The 11,738-nt window shown below is 34.9% G+C and overlaps 1 protein-coding gene across 1 annotated transcript in view; it reads left to right on the forward strand.

Moving 5' to 3' along the window:
• The window catches only part of BPTF (bromodomain PHD finger transcription factor), a 141,867-nt gene that overhangs the window by 56,186 nt on the left and 73,943 nt on the right, over positions 1-11,738 (forward strand). The window contains exons 4-5 of the mRNA XM_008566473.1: positions 273-479; positions 993-1,181. Coding sequence (XP_008564695.1) covers positions 273-479; positions 993-1,181 — 396 coding nt within the window. The remainder of the gene's footprint in view (positions 1-272; positions 480-992; positions 1,182-11,738) is intronic.

The raw sequence follows: 11,738 nt of genomic DNA on the forward strand, positions 1-11,738 counted from the left end.
GAGCGCCGCCGCGCTTCCCAAGCGGCGCACTATCCAGTGCGCCACCGGGCTGGCCCCTGTATTTAAACTCTTAAGTGGCATTTGTAGTACTTTAAAAATATACAGTCTGGTTATATAGAGAAAGCGCCGCTGCGCTTCCCAAGCGGCGCACTATCCAGTGCGCCACCGGGCCGGCCCCTGTATTTAAACTCTTAAGTGGCATTTGTAGTACTTTAAAAATATACAGTCTGGTTATATAGAGATATAAAATATTTTATTTGTTTTCATTATAGAAGAAATTTTGGAATCCATAAGAGCCAAAAAGGGAGAAATTGATAATGTTACAAGCCCAGAAGAAACAGAAAAAGACAAGAATGAGACTGAAAATAACAACTCTAAAGATGCTGAGAAAAGCAGAGAGGAGTTTGAAGACCAGTCCCTTGAAAAAGACAACGACAACAAAACACCAGATGATGATGCTGAGCAAGGAAAATCTGAGGGTAAAAAAAATTACTTGGTTAAAAAAGAAATATTTCATCAGTGCTCTTATGAAATCTCCAATTTCACTTGCAAAATGAACATGAAATTTTTTTATTGCAAATAACTGCTTAATTTTATATTTCTGAAGAGATAAGGATACCCTTTATCTTGTAACATGCATAGCAGTTGTAATGAGTTTTATGTATTGGTGGATTTGCTATATGATGTTATGGGTATCTCTATACTTCCATATAAGTTGCCGTTTTCCTCCGAGAATTGTTGGTGAGAAATTACTATGTTAAACCAGAATATACATTTTTGTATGTGATAAAATGTTTCGTTTTGTATTCTTAAATACTCTTTGGATTACCTGTTGCAAAAATATTCTAGAATTTAATTGCTTTAAAATGGCCATCAAGTAGAAGCAGGTTTTTTGGTGACTGATCATTTTTAGTAGTTGATTAAACGTGGCCATTCATCCTAAAGCAATTTTAAAGAATATCTGTCAAGTTTTGTTATGCATTTTACTATAGAGCCAACAGAAGTTGGGGATAAAGGTAACTCTGTGTCAGCAAATCTTGGCGACAACACAACAAATGCTTCTTCAGAAGAGACTAGTCCCTCTGAAGGGAGGAGTCCCGTGGGGTGTCTTTCAGAAACCCATGATAGCATCAACATGGCAGAGAAGAAGGTGGCACCTGAGCTCCCCCAGGATGTGCCAGGTACAGAGGGCAGTGTATCAATGCCTCTGTAATGGGGGGAATCCTTCCCTTTTGTAGTAAAAACTGAATGTCACCTAAAACTTTAAAATATGTGTTCATTCATGCTGCTTGCTTACAGTGCCATCTCTGTTTTGCTAAATTGTCACCTAACATTTGGAGTTTGATAAATGTTCTTGCAATTAGTGCTTGAAACTCATCATAATCTTCATGCTTTTTAAGCTTCATTTAGCCATTTTTGTTTAATAGATTTGTTTTATCATCAGCCCATAGTGGCAGTATTTTGGTTTTAATTACTTACATACTAATGGCTCAGTGTTGAATGATTTGACCCTTCCAGTTCTGTATATACTAACAAATTAACTTAATGTGTGCATGTGCTCATGTAGTTTTTACATTTCAAACCATAATGTTATGATAGACGATCATCATCATAAAACATTTTGCAAGGTGTGTTTTGACATGAAAATGTTAACCAGTATTTCATATTTTAAGCTCTTTTTTTGAAGAAAAAGCAGCATATTTTAAGCTTCTTAAAATTAAAATTATTCTTGAAGTAAGTTTTATCACACCAAGAATGCCATTATGCCTTTCCTTTTGCCTTTTATAAAAATGAAAAGGAAGTTTTATTATAGGAACGATGTATGTTTTTCTGAAAAATTCAGATAAGTAAAGTAAGAAAATAAACACTGGTAATCCCACCAAAAAACCAAGAATTGTAGCTAATACCTTGATGGAAGTCCTCAAAGATTTTTTCTATGTATGTAAGAATATCACCGATTTTCAAACTTTCGATGCCTTCATTGCTACATTTTATACCGGCTTGTGATTCTGATATGTTGGAAAGAAGACAGCACTAGTATTGGAAAACCTGCATTCTAGGTTCACTTCTGCCATTAAGTTAATGTCATTTAATCTTTCGAAGCCTCAGTGTTCCTGTTTTGTAACGTGAAGGATTTTGAGAACCAGCAGTTGTTCTCGTGGGGACTGATTTCAATTGAGTACTTTCAGCAGTGAGCTGTGTTGCTGAAAACACCAGAATAACATTAGGCTACATGTAGGCATGTATGCATAGGCTCCACAAGAATGACAGTGATCAGCAGTAAGTTCACCATATTTTATACTGATGAGAGGAGACTGATCATTAAGATGAGGGAAAGTCTGAAAACCGTGCCATCTGGTGAAATGAATAAAGAAACAAATCTTTTTAGCCTGGAAAAGAATAGGCTTGATGTTGAGGGCTGGGGTAGGAAATAATTTAATTGTCCTTAGATACTTCAGGGGCCGGAGGAGAGGGGTGATGGGGGGAGGCTTAGACTTGTTTTTCGAAAGGTGGGGTGTTAAGTCATATAAGTAGAAATTATAGTGAAGAGAATTTTGATTAAATATTAACAACTTTCTTAAAATTAGAACTATTTAGAAGATAGAAGTAATGGATTCTCTTTCACTAGAGGCATTCAGTAAATACATATAGAGATGGTTTCAGTGAAAGTCCTTTATTGAATAGACTGGAAAAACTCAGAGATCTATAATTCAATTGTATAATTTTATGGTTAGATCTCTAGGTCCTATTCAGTTAAAAAAAAATTGCATTATTCTGACCATCACATATTCAGGGTTAAAAGTTTGAAAGTCCAGTACGACCCCGAAATAATGTGAAGAAAATTCAATTTTTATTGGAATCATGATTACACTCCTAGTAAATACTTTTTAGAATATTCTTTGTCTTTTTAAATTGGCCAGTACTTAATGCAAACCTCAGTCTCTCTTACTAGTGGCTTCATACCCAATTTAGTTCTGTTTTTAAACCAAACTCAGTTGAATAACAACTGTGCTTAGATTTTAGCAGACATTTGCTTTTAAATCTATTTATTAACAGTTTATTTGCCTCAGATATATGTTCTTTGGTTAGAATGGTTTAAGGGAGAAACTATTATCCTAATATCCTAGTAACTATTATCTGACTTCCATTTTTGAAGAATGCCAAATAAATAGTATATATAAAGCACTTAGGATTGTGCCTGACACACATTAAGTGCTCAATAAATGTTGGGTGTCATTGTTACTGCTACATACAGTCAAACTCTTTTGAAGAGTGAAGAGAGCCTAGCAAGAAAAGAATAATAAAGTGGGTGAGTTGACTTACATATTTATTGATTCAGTAGTTATTTATCAACAAAAGTCTTGTAAATGAGAGACCCTTTGTACTTAAACTTTACAGTTCAAATGGTGTTTTCATGCATATGTCATGAAGAACGTATTTATCTGAGCACCTGAACAAGTAACTTTAAGAAAGCTAGAGTGGGAGCAAGCAGCAGTTGTCAGGAGCTGGCATTGGAGTAGGTGTGGGGTTAGCAGGATGAGAGTTCTCCACAGCCCGAAGGTGCCGTCCCTACAATAAATGTAAACCCTGACCATTTAACAACCCTTAGTTATCTTCATGTCTGGACTGGAAAAACAAAGAAACCTAGAGACCTAATGTTCTCACACTTGTTCCCCAAACATGAAAAACAGTTTAAAAAGCTTATATTGAATATATCACACTAGTTTTGAAGAGAAATTTGGTACCTTTATAAAGTAGATAAATATTTAATAAGTTCCTGACTTAAGGATATACTGGGGGAGATACATCAGTGACCATAACAGATAAAGTCTGGGCTCTTGTCGACTTTACTTTCTGGTGGGCAGTACACAAACCTAGAGTCTGACCTTCAGAGAAGCCTCTGGTTCTTTCTGTTTCTTTTGCTGTCTGTGCACTCATTTATTCAATGGATATTTATCAAGTTCCTACAATGTGCCTGGCAGTATGCTGGGCACTTTGTGATGTCCCTGGACCAATCTCTGTTACCACTATTGGTCAACCTGTGGTCAGTGGAAGAAGTGAGACTGGAGAATTTTTCTAGGCAGATTAAAAATAATAGCTGAGATAAGAGACATCTCATTTGGTTTCCTCTTCTAAACTTCCAGCATGTATTTAGACACCTAATTTAATGATTAAAGCTTATCAATAAAAGGTGCTGACAGATTGGAAAGTGTTTTGAATGGAAACATTTTTCTGGTGAACTTTTTTATTTAAGTGCAACATACAGTAAAGTGCACAGATATTAAGCAAATAGCTTGAAGGATATTTACAAAGTGAACACATCTGTGTAACCATATCATGCTCCCTCAGCCACCACTATACCTACCCCCACAAAGGTAATAGCCATTCTGACTCTGTCACCACCAATTGGTTTTGCCGTTTTTAAAAAATAAATGGAATCATATAGTATGTACTCTTTGATGTCTGATTTTTTATCTTAATATATCAGTTAGAGCCATCCAGATGTTGCTTGTAGCAGCAGTTCATTCTTTTTAATTGCAGAATGATATTCTGTTAGAAATATCATGATTAATTTATCTTTTTTATGTGTTGATGGCCATTTGAATGGTTTCCAGTTTAGGATCGTATGAATAATGCTACTACGAATATTCTATTACATGTTTTTTGTGCATATACATATGCATTTCTAGAAGTATAAATCTAGTTATAGATATCCTGGGTCATTGAGTTTGCATATGCTCATCTTTAATAGATACTGCTAAACAGTTTTGCAAAGGGTTGTACAAGTTTACACTTACCAACAATGTACAAGGGGTCTTCAAAAACTTCATGGAAGTATTTATATTATCTTTTAATTCTATTTTTCCACAAACTTTTTGAAGTACCCTGTTATGAGAGTTCTAGCTCCTCACCAACCTTGCCAACACTTGATATCATCAGTATCGTTCTTTCCTTTTTGGAGGGAGGGGCGTTCTGCTGGGCATGTAGGGCTATCTTACAGAGGTTTGCACTTGCTGTACCCTGGTGACTAAGGATGTTGAGCACGTGTGTGTGTGTGTGTGTGTGTGTGTAGGTCATTTGGATATCCTCTTTTGTGAGGTGCCTATCATTTCCTTTGTCCGTTTGCTATTAAATGGTCTGGCTTTTTGTTTGTAGTTGTTTCATGGAGGAGGTTAAATCCAGTCCCTCTACGCCATCTTGACTAGAAGCAGAAGTTCGTATGTTGATTTTTGAATGTTAACCCAATCTCCTATTCCTGAAGTAAATACAACTTGTGATGTATTTTCCTTCTTATATATTGTTGCATCCAGTTTATTCATATTTTGTTTAGGATTTTTGCATCTACTTCCGTGAGTGAAATTGGCTTGCATTTTCCTTGTCTGGTTATGTCCCTGTCAGGCTTTGGTATCAAGATTATTTTGGCCTCATGAAAGGAGTTCGGACTGGACGAGTTTGTGTGGGGCTCGTGTTACTTGTTCCTTATATATTTGCTGAAGCCATCTGGTCCTGAAGTTTTCATTGTGGGAAGGTTATTAATTATAGATTTCACTTCTTTAGTAGGCTATTCTTGTTTTCCCTTGTTTTCTTATGTCAAGTTTGGTAAATTGCATTTTTCTAGGAATATGCCCATTTCATTTAATTTTAAAAATTTATCAGCCTAATAACATTCTGTCTTTTTAATATCTACAGGATCTGTACTGATGTTCTTTTTTAACTCAAAGATTGGTAGTCTGTCCCTTCTTCTTAATCATCTTGTAAGGCTGTTAACAATTCTTACTAATCTTTTTTAAAAACAAATTTGCCTTTGTTGATCCTCTCTGTTGTGCATTTTTCTAGCTTACTCATATCTCATCTTTATTGTTTCATTCCTTTTCTTTGCATTTTTGTGGATTTTCCCTCCTAGTTTCTTAAGATGGATGCTTTCATGATTTTTAGTTTAGTTTATTTTTTTATTTGTTATGTTTTAGGTAATTTATTATACATATATGTAGGGTACAATGTTGATTTTCAATAATTGTGTATACTGTGTGGTGGTTAGATCAATATAGTTCGCTTATTCATCATTACAATATGCAATCATTCTTTGTGTCCTTTGACCAATTCCTCATTATTCCCTTTTCTACCTCTAGTTTTCTAAAAGTTCAATATGTTTCTTTCTCTCTGTCTCTCTTCATTGTTCATTTGTTTATTTATGGATTCAATTCCTGGTTATGAGTGAGAACATGAGGTATTTCTCTTTCTGTACCCGGGTTGTTTCACTCAGAATAATTTTCTCCAGGCTCATCTATGTTGCTGCAAATGGTAGAAATTCATTCTTTTTTTATGGCTGAGTAGTATTCCATTGGGTATATATACCAACCACAATTTCCTTATCCAATCATCCATCGATGGACGTTTAGGTTGATTCTGTCACCTGGCTATTGTAAATAGAGCTGCAATAAACATGGGAGTGCAGGTATCCCTTCAACCTGATGTTTTCCAATCCTCTGGATATATCCCCAGTAGTGGGATTGCTAGATCATATGGAAGTTCTATCTGTAGTTGTTTAAGGAAGTTCTATACTGTTCTCCATATGGCAATACTAATTTTGCAGTACCACTCACAGTGCAGAGGTTTTTTCTTTTTTTAAATGTCTGCTGCTTCAGCTGCATCCCAAAGACTTTTATATGTCATTTTGTCTTAATCATTCAGTTTTAAATATTTTCTAGTTTCTGTTATGATGTGGTGTCTGGATTTTTGTTTTTCGTGTATGGTTTTTTGGGGTTTTTGGTTTTTTTTAACCTGTTGCTTATTTAGAAGTATATTGCTTAATATTCAAATATTTAGAAATTTTCTAATTATCTTTTATTGATTTCTAGTTTAACCTTCTGTGATCAGCTAATGTTCTGTGCATGGTTTATATTTGGTTAATGTTGATAAAAGTCCCATGTACTTGAAGAGCATATATATGTATTTTCAGTTGGAGGGTGCAGTACAAAACAATTAGGTCAAAGTTTTTAATTGTATTGTTCTAATCTGAATGCTTGGTACATTTTTGTTGTTGTTTTTCTCTTCAGGATGTTTTAAAATTATTTCCAGCTATTTACTGTGGATTTTACTTTTTCTCTTTTTATTTTTTTCAGTTTTTGCATTATACAGTTTGAGGCTGTGTTTTTAAGTACTTCTAATTTTTGTATTTTCTCACTAAATTAACTTTTTCTGTCATTGTGAAACATCCTTTCTCTTTAATAATATTTCCAAATACATCAGCTTTCTTTTGGTTAGTGTTTGTATTGCTATATTTTCTGCAATGGAAATATTTTTTTAAATAACCTGAGAATTTAAATCTCTTTAGAAATATATCTACTTTAGAATATTTTTTTTTTTTTTTTGCCCCCTTGAATCACTGGAGAGTTTTAGAATTTCTTTAGAAGCATATATATTTTATTTCAAGCTTTATCTTGAAATAGTCTTGTTAGAGAGCACTATCATTTTTATATAATTTGATAGAAGATATTATGCAAAGAAAAAATGACAAATTTATGGCCTAAAAAAACTATAGGAGTGAGAGCAGAAAAATGGACAGATTTCCTGATACCTGTCATAATGGGGATGATCAGTGATCAGAAGTATTTTATGTGGCTCTGGTTGAAGATTAAACTGAAAAGTTGGGCAATATTTTGGGAAAGCTTGGTAGACATCACTTTAAAATGATTTTTTTTCGTCTGTATCTGAGTTCCAGACATTTCACTTTAGTTCATGAGAGTGGTAATGTTTGCCCGTATAGCAAGTATGCTGTTTGACATTCAGTATAACTTCTTTGTAGTCAGCAACAGGCTCGATTTCAGAATTACACTTTTGTCCTAGATTTCAGATTAGAAACTTTTTGTACCAGAATGGTCAATTTTTTAATTTATATGGTGGGAGAAGGGTACATGTCTTTCTAGCATGTTAAATTCAAATCTACTGTGAGGATTTATATTCAGACATGTAATGCAGACAGCATTTGTTTTATTTACACCGTGCCTCTAGATTTAATGCCTTTGATTAGGAGAATGTCAGTTGTAGCTAAAACTGGCTTCGCTTCCATAACTATTTGTAATTTCTTTGAAAGTGTTTCCTTGGGTATAATGAAACTCTAACATCTATAAAGGTGATCTGTAAGAACACAATGACTTCATCTGTTTCTTAACTTGTCAAGGTAATGACACTTAGAAGATAGTATTTTGCTTTAGTTTTGAATTTTATTACAAGGAAAATTCAGTTGATATGAGGTTTTTTGATACTAGATGATGAAATGAAATATTACCCATATACTTTTACCTCATTGAGTTGATCAGTAATGGCTTCTAGAGGTGCTACAGTTAAATATGCTTTTGTTTCTTATTCTTTCAAGTATGTTTGTTTTTAGTTTCTAATCATACAACACATTCTGGTTATTTTACCTCATTATTCTTTTTTAAAATCCACCTTTAACAAACTTAAGTTGAAAAAGTTACTTTTTTCTCTTAGTAGATTTTTGCTTAGAATTTTGTCTTGTTTTTTAAGCACAGATTTGATATTTTAGAATAGGCTTTAGTGTTTGTGTTGAGAAGTTGAGGTCAAGGTCTGTATATAATTTAAGTATGGGGATTAACTACAGAAACTTCATTTACAGAGTCTGTCATGTCCACTGAAAATAATATGGTAAATACCAAAACTTATAATATTTGCTATGGTCTAGAGCATTTGGATGTGAGGATTAAAATGTGAAGAGTTACCTTCTTTGTAGTGTTTTGAAGCAAATGCTTGATATTACCTTAATCCTAAAGCCTAATAAAGTGAAGAGGTCTAGAATAATTATTTCTAAAAAGCAATATCAGTATTCTAAACTGAAATGGAGCTTGCGATAGTCCTTCACTCATTCACACCTTGAAAGTTCAAGTGGATGGAATCTGAACTCAATTTCCTTTGAGTGGGTTTTCTTACAATTTCTTAGAATACCTGGGTAGGTGATTGGCTATTCTTTTATGACATACCATTATCTCCCTAATAGCATAGAGAACTTTATACACAGTATTTTAAGGTGCTGTGTACCTTACGAGGGTACTTCAAAAAGTTAGTGGAAGCTGGATGGTTAGCTCACTTGGTTAGAGCATGGTGCTGATAATACCAAGGTCTAGAGTTTGCTCTTTGTACCAGCCAGCAAAAAAAAAAAAAAAAAAAAAAGTGGAAAATAGAATTAAAAGATAATATGAATCTTTACATGAACTTTTTGAAGACCCTTCTTATAGCTAGAACTTCTCCAGTTCCTACCCCAGAATTTTTTTTCTGAGTTAAATCCATACTTGGGGTATATTATGAGCTAAAAAAGATTTTGTGGGCTGGTCCAGAACTTAATCACTTTATCTTAGATTTTCATGAGAAAATGTATTCTGAACTTTGAACAGCCATGAGGAGCTGTATCTATACAAGATTTTATTATTTCAGAAGATGATTTTTAGACAGTTACAGATTAGGAATATTGCACTTTGCAAATCTAGATCTACTATATCTGTAAAAGGAATGATTAGTAAGGAACTTGATGTGTTTTCTTTTCTTCCAAACATATGCATTTTTCCAGTCTAAGTTGATTGTATCACTATTTTATAGCTGTCATCTTCTAAATTTGCCATTTCCATCTGCCATATATAATTTATCTTCAATAATGATATAAACCCCTAGGAACCTATTACCCAAAAACAAAAAGTGAGTCTTTTAAACTGACCTACATCTAACCATCTCCCCAGTCCCATCCCCTTGCCTCTCCCCTAACTGAAGTGACTGTCATTTCTGAATCCTGTGTTCACTAATATCTTCTTTCCTTTTTTTAAGGGAAAAGCCAGTAGAATTTAGGCTGCTGATACTGGAAGTTAAAGTGTTGTATGATCTACATACTGCTGCTTCATTGAGTTCCATATGATTTGATAAAAACTATGTATTTCTGTTCTAGTTGTTTTTAACTTTGTAGCAAGGGTATTGTGTTAAATGTAACTTTTTGAAACTTAATTTTTTCACTTCATTTTACATTACTAATATGTATGTTGCTGGAGTTCTTTTGTATTAATAGCATTATAATATTGCTCTGCATAACTATATCTCAGTTTATCTCTTTTCCTGTTGATGTATATCTGGGTTGTTTCCTACTGAGGTATTTTAAACAACTCTCAGACATTATGTCATATCAATCCTACATACTTCTCTAAAGAATTAAAGAATATGGACATTTTCTTACATAATTATAGAGTGCCGTTGTCATTTTAATAAAATTGACACTTTCTTAGTATCATCTAATATCCAGTTTATATTCATATTTCCTCACTTAAAAATGTCATTTTTTTCTTTTTTTTTTTTAACATTTGGTGTGTTGGAGTAACTTCAGATAAGGTCCACACATAACATGACTTATGGTTTTACATCTCTTGGGTCTCTTAGTCTAGAGCACTGACTCCTTCCCTGACTTTTTTTTTTCACACGCTGTCGACTTGTTGGAGAATCCTAGTCTGTCCTCCTATGGAATGCCCCACATTCAGGATTTGTCTGTTTCTTTCCTTTGGTGTTTAATTTGTTCTAAAAGCTTGATTGGGTTCAGTTTCAACTGGTTTTGGCGAGAATACTTCATCAGCAACGTGCTGAGTACTTGATATCATATCGCATCAAAAGGCACATTATGTCTAGTTGTTATACCATTAGAAATGCTAAGATTGATCTGTGAGTTCAGGTGGTGAGATTGTAAGATTCTCTGTAAACCTCTCATTCATTGACAATCTTTCCAGAATCAGCAATCTATTTGGAAGCTATAATGTGGAGATTCTAATTCTATCACTTTTTTTCTGTATTTTTTTTTAACTGGAATTCTTCTGTAATTTTCCCTCCTTAACTAAGGACATTTGAATATCCTGAAATATATTTAAAGCAGGAGTGGTAGAATAAATGCTTACTTATTTCTCTTAAATTCTAATTTTCAGAATCAGGAGCTGATGTCCCAATTACCTTCATTGGTAATTCATGAGTTATGGACTTTTGGAGAAAGGGGTGTGGCTTTCTCTCCTTTTCAGGTTGTTCCAGTCAGTTGTAGTTATTCATTTTACTTCTATTTACCAGCAGGAGCCCCTTCCTGTTGGCTTTTAAGTCCTTTTGTCATGACCCCATTAGTCTTTGATAGCTTTTGATAAGTTTCATTACCTCTTGGCAGAATAAAAGGCTTACATTACACATTTCCTAATCCCTACTTGGAATCATTCTTTCCTCTGAGAAGTCCTGTTTCCTTTTAGTGGGGAATGATATTTAGAGACCACAGTCTGGGCCCAGATGTACCTATTGCTTTTTGGATTTCACTGCCTCTAGGCTTTTTTTTTTTTTTGTCTTTTTTCGTGTCCGGCAACGGATCGCAACCCTCAGTGTCGCGCCCGTACCGGACTGGGACTGGCAACGGGATCGCAACCCTCGGTGTTGCGCCCACACCTTGCTCAGCCAGTGAGTGGGAACCAGTCTGTATGTGGGATCCAAACCCTCGGCAGGAGCGCCACCGCGCTCCCAAGTGGCGCACTGTAGCAGTGCGCCACCGGGCCGGCTCAACCTCTAGGCTTTTTTTTTTTTTTGTCTTTTTTCGTGTCCGGCAACGGATTGCAACCCTCAGTGTCGCGCCCGTACCGGACTGGGACTGGCAACGGGATCGTAACCCTCGGTGTTGCGCCCGTACCGGACTGGGACTGGCAACAGGATCGCAACCCTCGGTG

The sequence above is a fragment of the Galeopterus variegatus genome, unplaced genomic scaffold (genome assembly GCF_000696425.1).
Source record: "Galeopterus variegatus unplaced genomic scaffold, G_variegatus-3.0.2 Scaffold243, whole genome shotgun sequence".
NCBI classification, from domain to species: Eukaryota; Metazoa; Chordata; class Mammalia; order Dermoptera; family Cynocephalidae; genus Galeopterus; species Galeopterus variegatus.